At 45.4% G+C, this 19298-nt stretch overlaps 1 protein-coding gene across 1 annotated transcript in view; it reads right to left on the bottom strand.

The window, feature by feature from the left end:
* PCSK5 (proprotein convertase subtilisin/kexin type 5) overlaps positions 1 to 19298 on the bottom strand; it is a 457705-nt gene that overhangs the window by 309890 nt on the left and 128517 nt on the right. The window contains 2 exon segments of the mRNA XM_043565357.1: positions 14116 to 14192; positions 18667 to 18810. Coding sequence (XP_043421292.1) covers positions 14116 to 14192; positions 18667 to 18810 — 221 coding nt within the window.

Genomic DNA, 19298 nt, shown 5'->3' with positions numbered 1-19298 from the left:
AGAACAACCAAGATGGAGGGTCAGGATGAAGAAAAACACCACCACTCTGCTGAGAAAGAGGGAGGGACAGGGAGGAGAATCCAGGCAAGCGAGGGAGAGTTGACCTGGCCTTTAGGTCACTAGCCTGCGCAACTGCCACCGACTTAGATAGAATCTAGATCCCATGACCTAGGCCCTAGACTAGAGCAACGGAGGCTGATTGAGTTGACACCATCTGGCATTTTCAGCTGCCGTCCTAGAAAAAGTCTTTGCTCTCTCTCAAGACAGAAAATTCCTCACACATAGAGAATTCAGACACTGGGGCACCGAAACAATGACCTGCTACCTCTCTGACATGAACCTTTACAGATCACGTGAGAATATGTGTAGAAATGCTTTGCGAGCTGTAAAGTTCTAGATAAGTAACTCTTCTGAGTAGGTGGCTCTATCTGTATTTGAGACAGTGAGGTCTGAGATGACGTGGAAGGATTAATGCCAGTCAAGGGAACCAGAAAACCTGCTCTTTTTTTTCTCATTCTCTCACGGAAAACATATAGTGACCCCGCTGAACTCGATTTAGACCTGCTGAATTTCTAGCTCAAGGCAAAACCAGTCAAGGGCTTCTGGGGAGACAAAGCTGTTCTCTGCTTCCCCACCCAAATCGTGTACCAAGCTTCTCAAACCTATAGAACTGCTTGCAGGAAGTCAACTAAGCAGCTTGTTTTATAATAATAAATGTAAAACCGTGATGGTGATATAACAATAATGTCTCAAGTATGAACCACATGTAGTGTTGACCCATGTATCTGCATAGGCAGAGTTTTATAGGGTATTGCTCAAAACATTCTCTCAGTGTATGAAAGGATTATTCAATTTTATTAAACAACTCATCTAGCAAGCAGTTACTTGGACCTCCCTCCCCATCCACATTCTCCTGGTTCACTCCAAATACACGTCTTGGAAATCGAAGTGTTATACTCGTGTAGATTTCAGAAACCCATAAACCTTGGGAGAAAAACAGGTGAATTTAATATATGAGTACCATCCTTAACAACATTTACTTTCTTCTCAAAGAAGAAATCTCTCCCCAATTAAAGAGAAAACAAACCAAAACAAAACCAGAGAGACGTCATGAGTATTTTCTTTCAACCGGGATGGATTAAACATGAGTTAGTATTCCCCATAACTAAAATAAGCTTTACAATGGGGATTCTAATCGAAGCCCCTAGAAACACAAGGAGGAAGTTGGAGGACGGTAAATAGAATCAACTGATGTAGAACAGTATGCACGATTCCAAAACATGAAAGCACGCGCATCCGCATAATTTGCGGATGGCTTGCTCTCATAGTGCCTTTGGGCTCCAGAGATTTCAACCCACTTAAATGAACACTCCTACAAATACACCGGGGAGGGAGGGGGACTTGTTCCATGCTTCCGTGCCGTGGAACATGGTGCCGCCATGAGAATGCCACCAGTGTTACTCCCCACAGAGGGCTGATGATTTGATATAAATTCAACTCCTAGAGGAGGTAAGCCACGGTTGCTGGGGCATCTCTGTAGGGGGAAATACTAGACTCACCCCCACAGGGACCTCTACTGCCCCGAGAATGGTAAGCCTCCAAGTGTGGAGGAGAAGGTGAATGCACGGTTAGCAGAGCTGCTGCTGGGACTCGCACCTCGCTTGAGGACCCCATTTGCCTCGGATTGAATCCAGTTTCAACGAAGCCAAGGCCTCCAATCCTTTGATCCTCTCAACTCAAACCCCAGCTCCTTCTCAGAGGCGCCACCGCCCCCCCCCCCCCCCATATATTTGCCACTCCTTTAAAAAGCCTTAAAGGGACGTTGTCATTCCTTGAGGAAGAAAAATAAAGAAGTTTGATGAAAGAGCTTGATGTCCAAGAAAATGAGCAAGGGTTGCAATCACAACCGCTGAAGAGCGTAAGTTCTAGTCAGATCACCCAGCACCAACTATGGAAACAGGTGCCAGGACCGGGGGCCGTCGCTGGAGGCAGATGTGTGCCTTGTTCTCCGGCGACATCACACTGGTGCCTATGGGAAGACCCAGGTATTGGACGGTGAAAAACGAAAGGGATCTGTGACAACCTGATACAGGTGGGGCTGCAGGGTGGGGAAAAAAAATGAGTCAATATTTGTGATCAGGACAGGCGTGGGAGGGGGTGTGCCTCTGTGAAGAGAACCCCAGAAGGAGGAAAACCAACCAAGAGCAAAAAGGTCATACAAAATCTTTAGCAGTCAGCTCGTCTCAGCCCAGGGTGTCGCCACAAGGTATTTTATCTGCCATCCATGCAAATTCAAATGCATTTACTAGCATATGTAAATTACATGCAGATGGCATGGGGATATCTAAAAATAGAAAGAGGTAAACTCTCCTAACAAAGGTCAGTCTTTTTTAAAATTCATGAGAAGGCAGCTTGTGAGTGGAGAACGTGCTGCGGAGAAAGTGAGGATTCAGGGGAATTTGCTGGAGAATCTCCAGGAGTCGACTGTTCTTCGCAACTCCTTCAAGCTATTGTCTGTTCTTCGCAACTCCTTCAAGCTATTGTCGGTGCAAAATATCGCTCCACAATTCCCCAAAGCAGGACACATCCTCAAGACCCCACACCTTCCTAGAGTAGGAGAAGGCTTCTGATGTCCTTCCCTCCTACAGAGAATCTTGCACAAGCCCCCGTTTCCAGAGTGCTCTCAAGGGCTGTCATTTAAGCACAAAAACACTGGGAAAGTGCCTGTTACTTATGTGATTCCAACCTCAAAGAGTCCGTATCTCCATATAGAGAAATGTGAAAACGAACTACCTGCCCTCTGTGAATCAGACTAAAACTTGACCTGATTTCTTAATTACTACCACCTTAATAATATTAGTAACAGCCATACCGTTGACAATTTTATGTAGTTTCCCCAACCATTTATTTATACTGTCATCACCTCGTTCTCATTCAATTTTCTTTTAAAGATGTTAATATACACTAGAACTGTTCGGGAACAGAGACCTATGCTCCGGTCTTTCCCATACCAACCACTGATGGGACCATATCCGGAAGGCTCCCTTTTGTTTTTTTTTTCCTTCCCTTTCTCCCCCTCCCTCTTCTCTCTTTCCCTCTCTCCCTCTCTCTCTCTCTCCCTCCCTCCTTTTCTTTCTCTCCCTCTCCCTCTCCCCTTCCCTCCCTCCCTTCTCTTTTTCTTTTTCTCCCTCTCTCCTTCCCTCCCTCCCTTCTCTTTCTTTTTTCTTTCTTTCTCTCCCTCTCCCTTTCCTTCCTTCCGTCCTTTTTTATAATGATAAAGCTTTCCTAGTCATGTTTCTGCCCTCGGGTCTCTTCAAGTGATGGTGGTTGAGTCCCTGGCCAGAGCAAACTCTGAATAAATCAGCCCTAGACTCATTTGGGTGGCCTTCATTTATTTCCACAAAACAAATACCAGTGGGAAGTCAGACCTATACAATAAATTTCTGTAATCAACGATCTTAGTTATTTGTCCAAAATCACACGTGCACAGGGCATTGGCAGCCTTTATGGACCAATCCCCTCTCTGAGGAGAAACAGAGTTCTGAGTACCAGCTCTTGGTACAGCCCAGCCAGCTACTGAGTATTTACTGACCACAGCGGCACAGGATTTTGATCATTCCAGCTTTCCCAAGGTAGTAGAAGTTACTGAAGCATGTGCTCGACACAGGAATTAATTTCTCCTCTACTTGACCACAGATTAACTTGGCTACGCAGCTAAATAGGTGCGGGGGGAATCAATGAGCTCAAATTCTGACTGCCGCTCAGTGACATTCGACATTTTACTCCACCTCTCTAGACTTTCGGAATGTGGGTTGACGTGTAACAGTAAATGAGAAAGCATACAGAGGTGTTAACCTTACTAGCAGCTGCTTACGTCATATTCAACTACAGCGAGGAGCAAGCCCAGAGACTTCTAGTTCTCTGGCTAAGTCAGTCAGGGACATCGAGATACCTGTGTGACAAGGGAGGTTCCAACAAAGATGCTTCTCCCAGGCCACAGACACAGTGAACAACAAGGCTGGGGCTGGTATACGGGTCTCATCCAAATCCATCCATTTCTTTTTTTCTCACTACATCATCTTGCCTTCTTTGGTGACCTATTTTATGAGAACTAATCAAACATATTCTGATATAAAAGACCTATTTTCTGCCTCTCCGCCTTTGGTTGAAGATCGTAACTGAAATGCACACTTACTGGGGTGCCTGGGTGGCCCAGTCCGTTAAGCAGCCCGGGTCATGATCTCACAGTTTGCGGGTTCGAGCCCCCGCGCTGGGCTCTGGGCTGACGGCTCGGAGCCTGGAGCCTGCTTTGGATTCTGTGTCTCCCCCTCTCTCTGCCCCTCCTCTACTCACACTCTCTCTCTGTCTCTCAAAAATAAATAAATGTTAAAAATAATTAAAAAAAAAAAGAACTGCGTACCTCCTACTGATATGAAACACACAGAATAATTTAAGTCCGCTGGAGCAACAGGTGTCCACTGTCATTCACCGAATTGCCACAACACAAAAATTATGACGTGCCTTTTAGTTAGGAAAGAAAAAAAAATTCTAACTTTAGTCCCTTAACTTAGGAGGCACTGGATTTGAATACGACGACAACCAATATCGAAAGCGTATCTTGTCAACTGTTAAAACGAACCATTAGCCAGTTTGTAGTTTGATTATACTGTCAGCCTGTTCTTTCTTCTAAGTGTCTGCACAGGGAGTGAGAAAAACAAAACAAGGTGTCTTTTTCTCCCCAGTCTGCCTTCTTTTTCAGCATCTGACATGAGTATCCACTGGCTGAACGCACTCGAAAGGTCTTGAATGCCTTCTCGGCTCCGCAACAATGCACGGCTCACACTGACCTCTCAAGTCCCTGACCTTCGTGCTCTAAATTTTACGTATTTCAGGATGTAAAGAAACAAGAGAAAATAGAAGGATCCAAGGTGGAGGTTAGAGGAGAAGATGAAAAGAGAAAGATAAATAAATATACCTGTCTGGAAACCTTGCTCAAATGCTTAATCCATTATTTAAAAAGGATACTTATCTTTCCCTTACTGCAATTCCATCTGCTTTAGAGGCCTCAGGAATTTGTGAGTTTGTTTTTTAAATAAGAAATTTAAATTGAAGCAACTATCAATTATTCATGTCAATAGTGCACTGGGTTCGCATAAATTATACCCAAACCTCATTTTATTATTTTTTTTAATTTTTTTTTTTCAACGTTTATTTATTTTTGGGACAGAGAGAGACAGAGTATGAACGGGGGAGGAGCAGAGAGAGAGGGAGACACAGAATCGGAAACAGGCTCCAGGCTCTGAGCCATCAGCCCAGAGCCTGATGCAGGGCTCGAACTCCCGGACCGCGAGATCATGACCTGGCTGAAGTCGGACGCTTAACCGACTGCGCCACCCAGGCGCCCCTTTTTTCATTTTTTTTTTTTTCATTTTTTTTTCAACGTTTATTTATTTTTGGGACAGAGAGAGACAGAGTATGAACGGGGGAGGGGCAGAGAGAGAGGGAGACACAGAATCGGAAACAGGCTCCAGGCTCTGAGCCATCAGCCCAGAGCCTGACGCCCCAAACCTCATTTTAACCTATAGCATCCATCAGACCCTTTATTGAAACTGTTACTGAGAGCCCCAAGACACTATGCCCCTAAATCCTGGAGGAGAACACCCTGAAACTGACAAAGAACAGAGGGGTCTGAAGACTGCATTATCAGGATTATAATCCCCCGAATCATGAACACGTTGTTTTATAAAAATTAATATTTATACTTCAAATGACAGGTATGTAAGGATTCCAGATTAGGTAACTATGTTTTGTATTTATTCAGTTCTCATTAAATAAGCAGCCATTTACACAACTCCTATGAACCCAGTTGTTTTCTTTCTTGGAAGTGTCTGAACCTTTTTTCATGTACTCTACCGAAGTTACCAGGCTAAAAAACTAACAGGCCTGTGTCAGTCAGGGCCAATCAGGAAACAGCGGATTCTTTTACACTGGGTCACGTGAGAAAATTTATTCAAGGGACTTACATAAGGATGCGGGCAGGGTTTGGGGAAACCGATAGGGAAGAGGGTGGCGTTCTCAACTAGCCACGCTGGAAAAACCCTGGAACCGTGGGGGAAGGAGTGGTTATCGATGCCCACAAAGGAGAGCCCTTAGGAGGCAAGACTTAGGGCCACCTGACTGGAGTTATGATCTTCCGGTACACGGTTCGTTCCCAATGGTTCAGTAAGGAGGGGGACAGAGAATAAATACCCCTCCTTCTCCACCCTTCTGTATCCTAGCGATCTCCTGCTTGAGTCTTCCACTGACCAAACCCAATGGGAAGCCGGAGGGCAAGGGGGTCCATTAACACAGTCCTTACAGGTCAGCTTTCTCGGGTACACAGCAGGCAGGAGGGCCAAAAAAAAAAGTAACCAGCACAAAATTCTAGTATATATATATCGCACTTTTTAAATAGCTATTATTTTGCCATATATTTTGCTAATTCACCTATATGAGTGATCAAGGTCGATCCTCTTCTAATTACTGTAAGACCAAACAAACATTTTATAACCCAAACTAAACTGGAAATTATCGTCTCAGTATCTGTCCTCTCCCTGTTCTCTGCCTTGGTAAATGTGACCCTGTCAACCACAGGAAGGGTTTTATAAAAGAAGTAAATTCACAGGCACTGTGAAAAACTCACAGGAGGGTAGCCGGCTCAGATGACAGCGGTGAGAGAAGACATCACAGGGAAGTCACAGCAGATGAAGGGGAAAGGTGGATCGTGCAGGTGCTGCCCGTGGAAGGTTGTATAGGTGCAGCACGTTAAGAGAGCTCCACAAGTCTTGCGGGCTGATAAATACAATGATAAATACAATGCCCTGTGGACACACAGGGCAGAGCAGGCTTAACAGTGAGGGAGGAGTAGGGGACAAAGCATCTTGCAGTTTTAACAGAATGTCAAAACATTAAAGGACGCTCTTATTTTGGTTCAGAAATAGTCCCTGGGTAGCAGGATGGGGGTAAGACTGGAGATGGGGAAGCCATTTTGGAGATTTTACAAGGACGCAGGTGAGAGAAGGGACAGACCAACGGAAGGCGAGAGGGGAGGCATGGATGGGTTGGGGGTGTAAGTCTTGGCTGAGCTATTAAAGAGGAGGACTATCATGCTGAGGAAGGCAGGGCTTGTGACCAGGGGCCAGTGAGGGAAGAGAGAGGGATGGCTGGCTTCCGGGCTGAGAAGGGCTTTGTCCTGTTGTATTCTAACTCTGCGTGAGGGCCCAGACCCCGGCCACTTCCCAGAATCTAGAAGATGGTCAAAAATGTTACTTATCTCAGTGTATTGTATCGTGAACCCAACACGATAGAAACGGATTTTCTAAAATATTTGTTGTATGTTCTTTCATGCACATAGAATCCGTACCTGCATATGAAAAGTGTCAGACATTTTTCATAATTGTCTGTTCTATATACATTAAGAACGTGTACAACTGTAGCACACACAATTGCAGTCAACGCCAAGTAAATTCATTTGATAACCACTGTTTAAGTAATTCCTACATAGTATATTATAGTGCCATTTTCCAATAGGATTAGAGGAAAACTGTTGGAAGTATTTGGAAAAACAAACTGGCCTCTGATACTGGCCCTACTTTTCTTTGGTAGGTTTATTTCTGACCTATTTAGCTATATGATAATTTTATCTGAGCTTCTTTGGCTAAATCCGGGGCATAAAGAAATAAGGCTTCTATAAAAATGTCTGTCCGGGTCCTCCGCCTATTTTTTAATTGGATTAGTTGGGGGGTTTGTTTTGGTGTTGAGTTGGAGAAGTTCTTTATATTTTTTTGGATACTAACCCCTTATTGGATATGTCATTTGCAAATAGCCTCTCCCATTAAGTAGGCTTTTTGTTTTGTTGATGGTTTACTTTGCTCTGCAAAAGCTTTTTATTTTGGTAGAGGCAGACCCAATAGTTTAATTTTGCTTTTGTTTCCCTTGCCTTAGGAGACACATCTAGAATAATGCTGCTACGGCCAATGTCAAAGAAATTATGGTCTATTTTTGTCTAGGAGTTTTATGGTTTCAAGTCTCACATTTAGGTCCATTTTGAGTTTATCTTTGTGCATGGTGTAAGAAAGTGGTCCAGTTTCATTCTTTTGCATGTAGTAGCTGGTCCAGATTTCCCAGCACCATTTGTTGAAGAGAATGTCTTTTTCCCACTGTCTATTCTTGCTGCCTTTGTCATAGGTTAATTGACCATAAAAGTGTGGGTTTATTTCTGGGGTCCCTATTCTCTCCCATTGATCTATGTGTCTATTTTTATTCTGATACTATAGTATTTTGATGACTACAGTTTTGGAGGATATCATGAAATCTGGGGTTGTGATTCTTTCAGCTTTTTTTTTTTCAAGATTGCTTTGGTTATTTGGGTTTTTTTGTGGCTCCATAAAAATTTTAGGATTATTTGTTGTAGTTCCGTGGAAAATGTTGGTATTTTGATAGGGATTGCATTAAATCTGTAGATTTCTTTGAGAAAACACACATATGGCCAAAAGACACATGAAATGAGGCTCACCATCACTCACCACTGGGGAAATACAAATTAAAACCACAATCAAATATCACTTTATTATAGGGTCAGAATGGCTACAATCAAAAAGACAAGAAATAACAAGTGTTGATGAGGATGTGGAGAAAAAGGAACCCTTGTGCACTAGTGATGGAAACACAAACTGGTATAGCCACTGCGGAATATAGTACAGAGGTTCCTCCAAAAGTTAAAAACAGAATTACCCTATGATCCAATAATTGCACTACTGGGTATCTACCCAAAGACGATGAAGACGCTAATTCAAAAAGATACATGCTTCTCTACGTTTATTGAAGTGTTATTTACAATAACTAAGATATGGAAGTGACTTACATGTCCACTGACAGATGAGTGGACAAAGAGGACATCACACATGCACACACATGCGCGCGCGTGCACGCGCACACACACACACACACACACACACACAGTGGAATATTATTCAGCCATAAAAAAGAACGAAACCTTACTACTTGCCACAATGTAGATGAACTGAGAGAGTATTAAGCTAAGTGAAATAAGCCTGACAGACCAAGACAAATACCACAGGATTTCACTTGGGTGGAATTTAAGAAACAAAAGAGCAAAGGGGAAAAAAAAGAGACAAACAAAACAACCAGACTCGTAAATACAGAGTGCAAACTGGTGATTACCAAAGGGGAGGTGGGTGGGGAATGGGCGAAATGGATAAGGGGAATGAAGAGGACACTTCTATTGATGAGCGCTGAGAAATGTATAGAATTGCTGCACCGTTATATTGTACACTGAAACTAATATAACACTGCATGTTAATTATACTTGAATAAAAAAATTAAAATAAATAAGGCTTCTACCTGTCAAGGTTGTAGATCTAAAGATAAGGCCAAGTATCTAAAGAGGTTTTTTTTTCCCCCTCTAGAATTGAGTTAAAGTATTTCCTGCATAGGTAGAAAATGCCGACTCATTGGCTTTGCTCTGGAGTACTATTTGCTGACCACAGTCCTCATCTGTGGGCATGAGAAAGAGAAGGCCACACACAACTTTGGTTTCTACAACATGGTGGCATTCTTAAAACCGGAAGCGGTATGTGAAAAGGAGACTGAAGAGCCAGAAAAACTGTGCTTCACCCACCCTTAAATCTTCCTGAAAATCGAGGTAAGAAAGGAAGATGAAAAATTCATTCCTTTTGACAAATGAGTCTTTAACCTACGGAGTGGTTCATTTTGAAAAGGAATTCGATTCTGGGCCCACGTATCACACATTCAAGATAAAATGTGTGCTCTCACCTCCCACTAAATACGTTGCTATGACTTTTAAACGGAGAGAACATTTCACAAGAGGCAAACCAGGGAAGGGGAGATCTAACTCAGACATCAATAATTCATTTATCAGAAATAGGAGTAGCAGTATGAAATGCCAGGAGACTCTTTCATTCGCAGGGAGGCATTTCTATTTTAAGCCTAGAACAACGCAGTCACCTGTATTCGGCAAGCCAATACAAATGGAGGCAAACCTGAACGGGAGGACACATTCTGTGGTCTCGAGTACGGCTATTTCTATAGCACCTGTTACGGGGGATGTGAAAAAGCGACAAAAAAGGAATCTTCACAACTTTTGTACTTCAGAGGTGATTTCTGTCACCCCAAAGCGTCAGCACTAGACATGTAACCGTGTCAGTCTAACAGAGATGACTGGCATGGAGTTTTGAGGGTGCAATCTCTTGGAGTCCTAAAACCCATCAGGCATTAGAGCTTCGTAAGTCCTCTGCTAATCAAACCCGTTGGTGAGCTGCCCAAATTATTTCATCCTCATATCCCCCAAGCACTTAGCCCAGAGCCATTCACCAAGTAGGGTCTCGGTGAATACCTGATGGATGAATGAACAAATGCGGCTAAGTATGAAATAATTCCAGATACATACTGGTCAGACCATATGAAGAGGAGATATTCGCATATCGTGGCCCTCAACTACTGCTTTCTGATGACGATTAGAAATTCCTCCCCTTCACTATCATACAGCAAATTCAAAGATTCATGCTCTGCTGAAGGAGGTAGGGAAACGGAACTGAAGAAAAGCAGAATTACTGTAGACCGAAGGAGCCACAGCCCTCAGCACCTAAAGCAACAGAGAAACCTACCGAAACTTCTAACCCTGGAAATAAACGAAGACCTCCAAGTATTAGATTAAATTAGAAATGTTCATATGCACATATCTGTTGAGCTGATTGTAACTTTTAATTGATTATTTTTTTAATGTTTACTTACTTTTGAGAGAGCGAGAGAGAGACAGAGTGGGAGTAGGGGAGGGGCAGAGAGAGAAGGAGACACAGACTCAGAAGCAGGCTCCAGGCTCCGAGCCGTCAGCACAGAGCCCGACGCGAGGCTCGAACTCACAGACCACAAGATCATGACCTGAGCCGAAGTCGGACACTTAACCGACTGAGCCACCCAGGCGCCCCTTTAACTGATGACTTATCAAGAAGCAGATATAGGAAGAGAGCACACAATTATAATAACGGCTATAATTATCTAGCACCTAATATGTAGTCAGTTTTATTATGCTTGGTGTTTTACATGTTTTACTATTCGTTAGAAGCGTTATTATGATTTTAGAGATTAAAAAAAAAAGCACTAAAGCTCAGAGTAGTTAGGGCTAAAGATTATGAAGCTAATTCAGGAGAACCAAGGGTAACTGTCAACTCTTCTAAACTATAAACCCGCTGCTAATTTCCTGATGCCAAGTGACTTCCATTCAAACAGAATTATCCAGCTACAGATCCATGCTTAAAGACAGATCCATCAATCACATCTATAATTACGGTCTAATGAGGAGAGAGGATATCTTAACCCCAAATGCCTGACGACACGCTTGTGTTTGGCCAAAAAGAAAATCAGACGGCTGAGAGAAGGGAGGGGGACATCTGAGGCCCCAGGTCACTCTCAGAAAACAAAGGGAGGGGACGCTGGGGTGGTGTCCCTCTGTTAAGTGCCCTGTTTCACTGTCAAGACCACAGATGTAAGCACACGTCTAGAACAATGCCCGTGTGCGCCAATAGCTAAACCCATGCTGCACTCAACGAACCACGGACGGTACTTCGAATGGGTCAAAACAGGACACGCTAAAATCTGCCAGAGTGAGCAGGACCCTGGCCATGCTCGCCTTGGGGCGAGCCAAGTTTGAAAGGAAGTCTCGCAAAAGATATGGTTTTCACAAGGCAGCCCGTGAAAAGCCCTCAAAGCCAACACTCAAAGAACCGTCTGTGTTAACGACAGACTCCGTGGTCGGCAACGTTGGCCGCATGTCAGACACACCCTCCGAGAACAGTCACCGTCACCACGAGGGTTTCAGTGCAGAAAATCGCCACGTGTAGATTCAAATGAGACCGTCGAGGGAACAAAACATTTTTTGGCTTCTACCTATCGCCCCTCTTGTCCCTCGACATCCTGCACAAATACGCTCCGGGTGTGAACATGATCTAGTCTTGCCTGTGTATTTCCTGTTTCTCTTTGCTCTGCACCCATGTTGACGGGATAAATTAAGCCAACGGATATAGTATAGTAGGATTCCCCTACGTGCTTGCCTTGAAAACCCAAATTTCTTCCCATAATGCCACTAACATATGAGACAACAATTTAACGATACTGTGCAATTTGCATGTGTCAACGCACAATTTTGCCCCAGAAACTCCAGGTGAACGGAGCAAACGCACCTAGCTCTGTGGGACTACACGGACCCTGCAGGGATGCACACCCCAGGATCACCATCGTCCACGCTTGTCCACACCTGCGGCTGCTAGTCCCTCTTGGATTTCAAGCACCTCACCTTCCGCTTCGCGGTACCTGGCAAGTCGTCATATTTCCGAAGACCATCCTGTGGCGGGGGGGGGGGGGGGGGGTGTCGTCTGTTCTGTTTACTTTTCCCCTCACCTCCCAACTGACTAATTTTCCTCTCTCTTCTTTGTTCTTTTTCAGAATTTTAGTCTTTACCTCCGTTGTTTTCTCTTGCACACAGAGCGGCAGGCACCTGAGCAGGAGTCGACGGCGTGCCTTGTCTCAAATTAGAACCCTTTGTGTGAAACTCACTATAACTTTAAGCAATGTGATCTGGACAGGAATGACTAGGACTGAAAGAAAACTATCCAGTGTAATTTAGGTCCCTTTCTTCTTTTGTTGAGAAGGTTCTGCAAATTCTATCCAAATCGTGATATATATTCCTGCTTTCGCCACCGAACCCGAACCGTACCATTTACTGAATTATTAGCAAACAGCACATTTTCCACAGTAACATTTTGAGGCTTCTTTGTAGGTGGTGAAAAGAGAAAAAGAGAAAGAGAAAAATAGAAAACCCCACGTACAGTCACAATTATCTAGGTCAGATGGTTTTATCTAAACTTATTGACTGACTTAATCAAATAATACGGAGAAATTTTTCCCTAAAGAAAGACAAGGGCTGGAAATAGCACATAATAAACGGGCAAAACACTTCTCTTTGCCACTTTTGAGATCCTAAACTAAATCATGTAAGTAAAAATTGAAATGATAGTATTTAAATCACCGCATTATCCTGGAGGAGCTTTGCGGTTAAAGGGAAAAAAAGCTAATGTGATCTAGAGATTAGAAATATCTACTAATCCTTTAAAGAATCTGGGTCACCTTAAGCAAGAAAAACCGTTCCCACTTACTTTCTCAAGAATGTTCAGCTATCCCAAGGTATCGAATGGATGTGCATTTTCATTTGCTCTCACAAAAACTACTTTACTAGCTGGAGAGTATGAAAGTGGTTAAATGGGTTTCTATGGCTCTTGACTGTGAGGATATAAAGGGTAATGGGTTCTGTACACGGCAAACCTTATAGGTATTTCATGTATATTAGCAGAAAACACAATCACTACAGAAGAAAAAAGAAGCAAGTAAGAAAGCCCCTGGGAGAGACCTGAAGCATGGCAGTCAGTGAAATTTGTTGAATTTTTTTTAAAAAGAATTTTTTTTTCAACGTTTATTTATTTTTGGGACAGAGAGAGACACAGCATGAATGGGGGAGGGGCAGAAAGAGAGGGAGACACAGAATCGGAAACAGGCTCCAGGCTCTGAGCCATCGGCCCAGAGCCCGACGCGGGGCTCGAACTCCCGGACCGCGAGATCGTGACCTGGCTGAAGTCGGACGCTTAACCCACTGCGCCACCCAGGCGCCCCGAAATTTGTTGAATTTAACAGAATCAAGTAACTCTTTGGGGGTACGCTTTGTTTTGCCTCTCACTTTGAACCCCTGCCCCAGCCCCCCAAAAAGGGTCAATTACCTCTTGGGGGGGGCAACATACCCCAACTGTGACCTCGAGAGATGGAAACACTGAGTCTTGCCCCACGGTTTTCTCTGCAACCACTCTTACAGTATAGACCACCCCTTTCCACGACCCAGAAGCCTCAGCACAAAAAGACACTTGTTCACCTTGGAGCAAATTTACGGATCATTTGTTACCAAGGATTTCCAAGAAGACACTCCCCCCGGCAAGAATAGAAAACACAAATCTCTGGCGGCCACGCACCAGCCACCCCTCCGCCAGGCCTTACTTGTTCTCGTTGCTGGCATCGTAACGAGGCATTGGGTCCAGATCATTCCCGTTCACGTCACAACTCGCCAGGGCATCCTAGAGCCACAGAGGAGAGAGTTCAAGGAGGAGACAGACGTTTAGTAATTAGCCATTAACCTGAAGGCTCATGCATTCTTAAACACATTTCTGCAAGCGAGTAATTAGATTAAATAATACATTCATGGTCCGCTGATGTCAGGATGCCTTGTTCCGTAATAATCAGTGTCATATTTTTCTCCTTAAGGTCAAGAAATACTCTCCACAGACCTAGGAAGAACACAGACCATTCTTGCCAATACATCTTCCCTCGTATCTAGAATGGACCCCTCACCCGATTCCTTTGAAGATGTCCGCAGTGACTGCCTTTTCGGTCAAGAATTCTTGGGCTTTCTGGAAGCAAAGGGATTTATTTCCCATGAGTCCTCTCTCTGTACCTTGTTTCACTTCTTGAGTAAGTTCTTTAAAATGCGAAGCTTTTTGAAGGCAATTCATAAACAGTTGGCAAGCCAATTAAAAATCAATTGTAGAAATCTATTCTAGTCGGTATCACAGTACCTCTATTAGGCAGCATTTGCCTGGTTTCAGAGGTCGTATCTACTATAAAAGAATCTGTACCTCAGACTTTTCAGTAATACCCAATCACCTTTTGCTCCAACCAAAATAATGAACAAAGTTTTATTATATGTCAAGGCTTCAAAAGAAGACAAAAGTAGCTGTGAAACCGAAATTGGATCTGTTCGCTTTTATTTTTAATTATTTTTTTTAGATTTTTAAGTTTATTCATTTCTTTTTGAGAGAGTGAGTAAGGGGGGGGGGGTGGGAGGGAGAGAATCCCAAACAGGCTCCGTGCAGCCAGCACAGAGCCCCAACATGGGGCTCGAACTCACGAACTGCGAGATCATGACCCGAGCCAAAAACTGGAACTGGACACTCAACCAGATGAGCCACCCAGGTTCCCCTGTTTGCTTCTATTTTTATTATTTGTTTTTATTTGAGAGAGAGAGGGAGAGAGAGACTGGGTGCAAGCAGGGGGCAGAGAGAGAAAGAGACAGACAGACAGAAGCCTAAGCAGGCACTGCACTGAGTATGGATCAATCCGACGCAGGGCTTGATCCCATGACCCTGGGATTATGACCTGAGCTGAAATCAAGAGTCAGACGTTCAGCCAACTGACTCACCCAGGCGCCCCTAGATCTGTTCGCTTTTAAACGCAATTGTGAAAAATCTCCAAATTTCTAAATTTCTAAATTCCCAAAAAGAAATTACTGGCTTAGGGGCACCTGGGTGGCGCAGTCGGTTAAGCGTCCAACTTCAGCCAGGTCACGATCTCGCGGTCCGGAAGTTCGAGCCCCGCGTCAGGCTCTGGGCTGATGGCTCAGAGCCTGGAGCCTGTTTCCGATTCTGTGTCTCCCTCTCTCTCTGCCCCTCCCCCGTTCATGCTCTGTCTCTCTCTGTCCCCAAAAAAATAAATAAACGTTGAAAAAAAAATTAAAAAAAAAAAAAAGAAATTACCGGCTTATTTCATCACTCAAATTTATATCACTGTAGGTAGCACTAATTTAGAATGCTCTGGATTTTCCGATGCTTTAGGGTAATGTCTACAGTATTGGTAAAAGTAAATGTTATCTTTGTTTTCTATCTTTATCAAGGCTCTTGTTTCTGAAACTAACTTGTGGTACACAGAGTCTGATGTCTGGAGAAATTAAGCAAAATGCACAGGACATATAAAGGTGGTGGGTAAGTCCTTGCTTCTCATACAAAGGCGGCCCCGTAGCCCCCCGGCAGTGGTCACTAGAGTATCGAGTATAACTTCCTGATTTTCCTTGTAAGGAAACAGAGGCCTAAGACAGGTTAAGTAACTTGGCCAAAGGCGTGAAACAAACCAGCCTGTGGAACCAAGACTGGAACCCAGGCCATCTGCCTACCCCCCGACCCCCCGTCCAATGGGCTTTTTCCAGCTTCACCAGCTCCAACATCAAGACAAATTGAGAAGGCACCGGTACTGCTAATCACAGATACATTCTGGAGCATTCTTCCCAGGAGGACAAAAATGAAAAAAGGCAAGGAATGCAATCGCAATGAGAGTAAAGCTATCTGGGTTTACGCAAATACGTTCCTAGGCGGAGGGGAGCAGGAACACCCTATAAAAAGCACACTGTGCGTGACAGGAAAGACTTCTCTGCTGGGAGAGGTACCCACAGTTCTGTTCTCTTCTAGGACCCGGGCTCACTCACTGTGGCCTTCAGGCCTCCATTTCTCCCCTATCATCCGAAGAGACTGAACCGAAATTTCTTTCTAGCTCTCAAATTCTTTGCTGTGAAGAGACAGCGATGTCTGGGTGTGCTCGGCGGCAGGGTGAGAGCAGCCGCTCAAATGTTTCGTTCAAATAAGAACTGAATGAATCTGCAGTTCCTCCCTCTCTCTTTTTTTTAACCCGAGGGACAGTCCTCTAGTTTCGGGGCGATCGTTTCAACATTTCATTGTAAAAAATTAATCTGTGAAGTTAAGTCCCTTGGCGGAATTTGTTTTGAAACCAAAAGGGCAACGGGATGGGACACCGGGAGGGAAGGTTCTGGCGCAAGGCGACACGGGGGGGGGGGGGGGGGGGGGGGGGGGGGGGGGGGGGGGGGGGGGGGGGGGGGGGGGGGGGGGGGGGGGGGGGGGGGGTTGCGTGTGAAGGAAGGTCTTCCTAGGTCAGCGACAGGGGTGACTGTGAGCCAGAGCTGGTTTCGGAGGCGCCAAGGGAGGGACTCGGAGGTCTTTTGTTTGCAGAGATAAAAATGGAGTCTCTTCAGGAAAATTCATTCAAGTGTCATGACGTGAGACGGAGCACATGAGAAAGCAACGTTGCGGAGGATGGGGCCGTCTCTCCCGAAATGGTTTGTCAGTAGGTAAGAGAGAGATGCGGAGGAGAAATGGGCACAGGGGCACAGGGGCACGGTGATCCCCGGGGTGCCCAGAAGCCAGGCCTTTCCATGCCGAAGGAGACAGAGATACAGGGAGAGGAGATTTCAAGAAGGCATCATAACCCTGTCTCTGAAATGGGCCTCAGGGAAAAGGTCAGGTCCTTTCTGAATAAGCCCAAGACAACATTCCTCAGGGCCACTCTGTGCCACCAGTGACTGAAGAACACGCGCGCGCGCGCGAGAGAGAGGCAACAGGCACACCGGGAGGACAAGTCCTTTGTGCTAACGTGCATGGGGAATCTACAGGCATGCCCCATCTCGCAATTCTCTGCCAGCTCAGGGCACAGTGTGACGGGCTGGGCCTGCTGAAGTCATGAACCAGAACATGGAAGGCAAAAGTCTGAAGCGATGTGGTCCTCCCACTCACATAGCTCAGGGTGGGTCCCCTCTGCAGGCGGGGCGGCAAGGCTTCCCACCCTGGCCCACGACTTTTCCTCCTTTAGGGTCAATAAGGGTTCTGCAAGGGGCAGCTGACTTCACCACGATTTAGAGCTGCTTGTATTCCCGGGGATAGGAGAGGAAGCTTGTAAGCGGACAGAAAAGTCACCAATTTTAAGAGAAAACGTTTCTTCAACACCGACATGAAAATCTAACTTAGGAAGACTCAACGCGACCCGATCTTTGGAATCAAAAGGAATGGGGGAGGAAGGGAGAGGGAAGGTGGGTGAAAGCAGCTGAAGGGTACGAGCCACACAGGGGTATCAGTGCTCCTGGGTGGCAACAGAAAAGAGGTCCGAGGGAAAGTCAGAAGACATGGGTCTGAGTGGGATCCACCTGGAGTTTCTGCTGAGCCCGCACGGGAATCAGGGCTGTATCTGCAGATTAGTGGGGGATCGTTGCGGGCTCTCTGTACCAGAAGAAATATTTCAAAGAGAACCCTAAGGTGTCAGGCAACACAAATTGAGGCCAGACAGAGAATGGCATTGTTGCGAGATAACTGTGGCACTTTCGACAAAACTTACAAAGGGGAAGCCAATGGAAGGAATGATCTTGGAGAGTAGAGGACAGAGGGTTCACTGATACATTTCCAGGCAGTGGATATCACGGTGGTAAAGGGGACCCAGAGGCCCTAGGGGCAGAAACTCTCCTGGAATCACTATTCCTTCCTAAGGAACTGACTGCTGCTTCCTAGGAGTAGTAGGAACGTGATCATTATTGTCCTGTGAAAACGGAGAGGAAGAAAGGGACCGGCTGGATAACTTGAGAAAAGTTCTAAGCCCGCTTTTCCCTATACAAGAGACAGAGCGCGTTGCCTGGCTGCGTGGACGGATCACTGAGAAGAGCGGTCATTGTCAGTGGTGACTGGTGTTGGTGGTGGGGGTTTCTGCTGCCTTCTCGCCTGCGTTTTGTCATCAGAACATCAAAGGCACCTGCAAGTGGAAAGCGGGGTCTCCTGCTTCCCGAGTTCGGAGGGCGTGGCTCGTCTAAGACGAAAGCACTACTCGGAGCCTACCGTCTCCGTTAGCTGCATTTTCCCGCCGTAGCCCCCCTTTTTGCTAATCCTGACACGAGTCCCCTTGTTTCCACGGGGGAGGGGAGGTGCTCCGACCACAGCCCACACTCACATAGTTCTGCAGCAGGTCCGGATGGGTTCTCTCGATGCCATCGTCCAAGATGGTCACCACGATGTTCTTTCCCGTGTAGCCTCTCTTCCAGGCTCCTTCGATATTCATGTCTGATTGGCAAGGATGTGTGTTGTCGCTGCAGTGCTATGGAAGGAAGACGGAGAATCAGACCGCGCGGATTACCGATAACTGGAAGGTGCGCGAATCATCTGCGGGTGGAGATCGTGCACTGAGTTAGCAGAAATCCGGTGCCCGCCTGCAGAGCAGGAGCACGGGCCTCTAGCACAGTGACAGGAGGAAGTAGGAAGGGTGGATGTGGGGAAGGCAAGCGAAAGAGAAATCTCTCCCGCCGGCTCTGCCCTGTCCACATACCGTACATCCTTTGGGAAAAATGGAAAAAAAGAAAGTATATCCCGACAGCAGGATAACGGAAGTATCCCTTGATTGTTAGCATGAATCGATGGCACGCGGGAAGGCATGGTGACATTTCATTTATAAACTCAACCTAGGTAACTAAAGAACATGTATTTTATAATTTCTTCCCCAGGCACCTGGAAACCAGGCTAGCCAAAAAAAAAAAAAAAAAAAAAAAAAAAGAGAACTCAGGCAGCTTCTGGACAGTGTCAGCCAGA

The sequence above is a fragment of the Prionailurus bengalensis genome, chromosome D4 (genome assembly GCF_016509475.1).
Source record: "Prionailurus bengalensis isolate Pbe53 chromosome D4, Fcat_Pben_1.1_paternal_pri, whole genome shotgun sequence".
Classification (NCBI taxonomy): Eukaryota; Metazoa; Chordata; class Mammalia; order Carnivora; family Felidae; genus Prionailurus; species Prionailurus bengalensis.
Note: the sequence above shows the minus strand (reverse complement) of the source record. Positions and strands in the feature narration are given on the sequence as shown.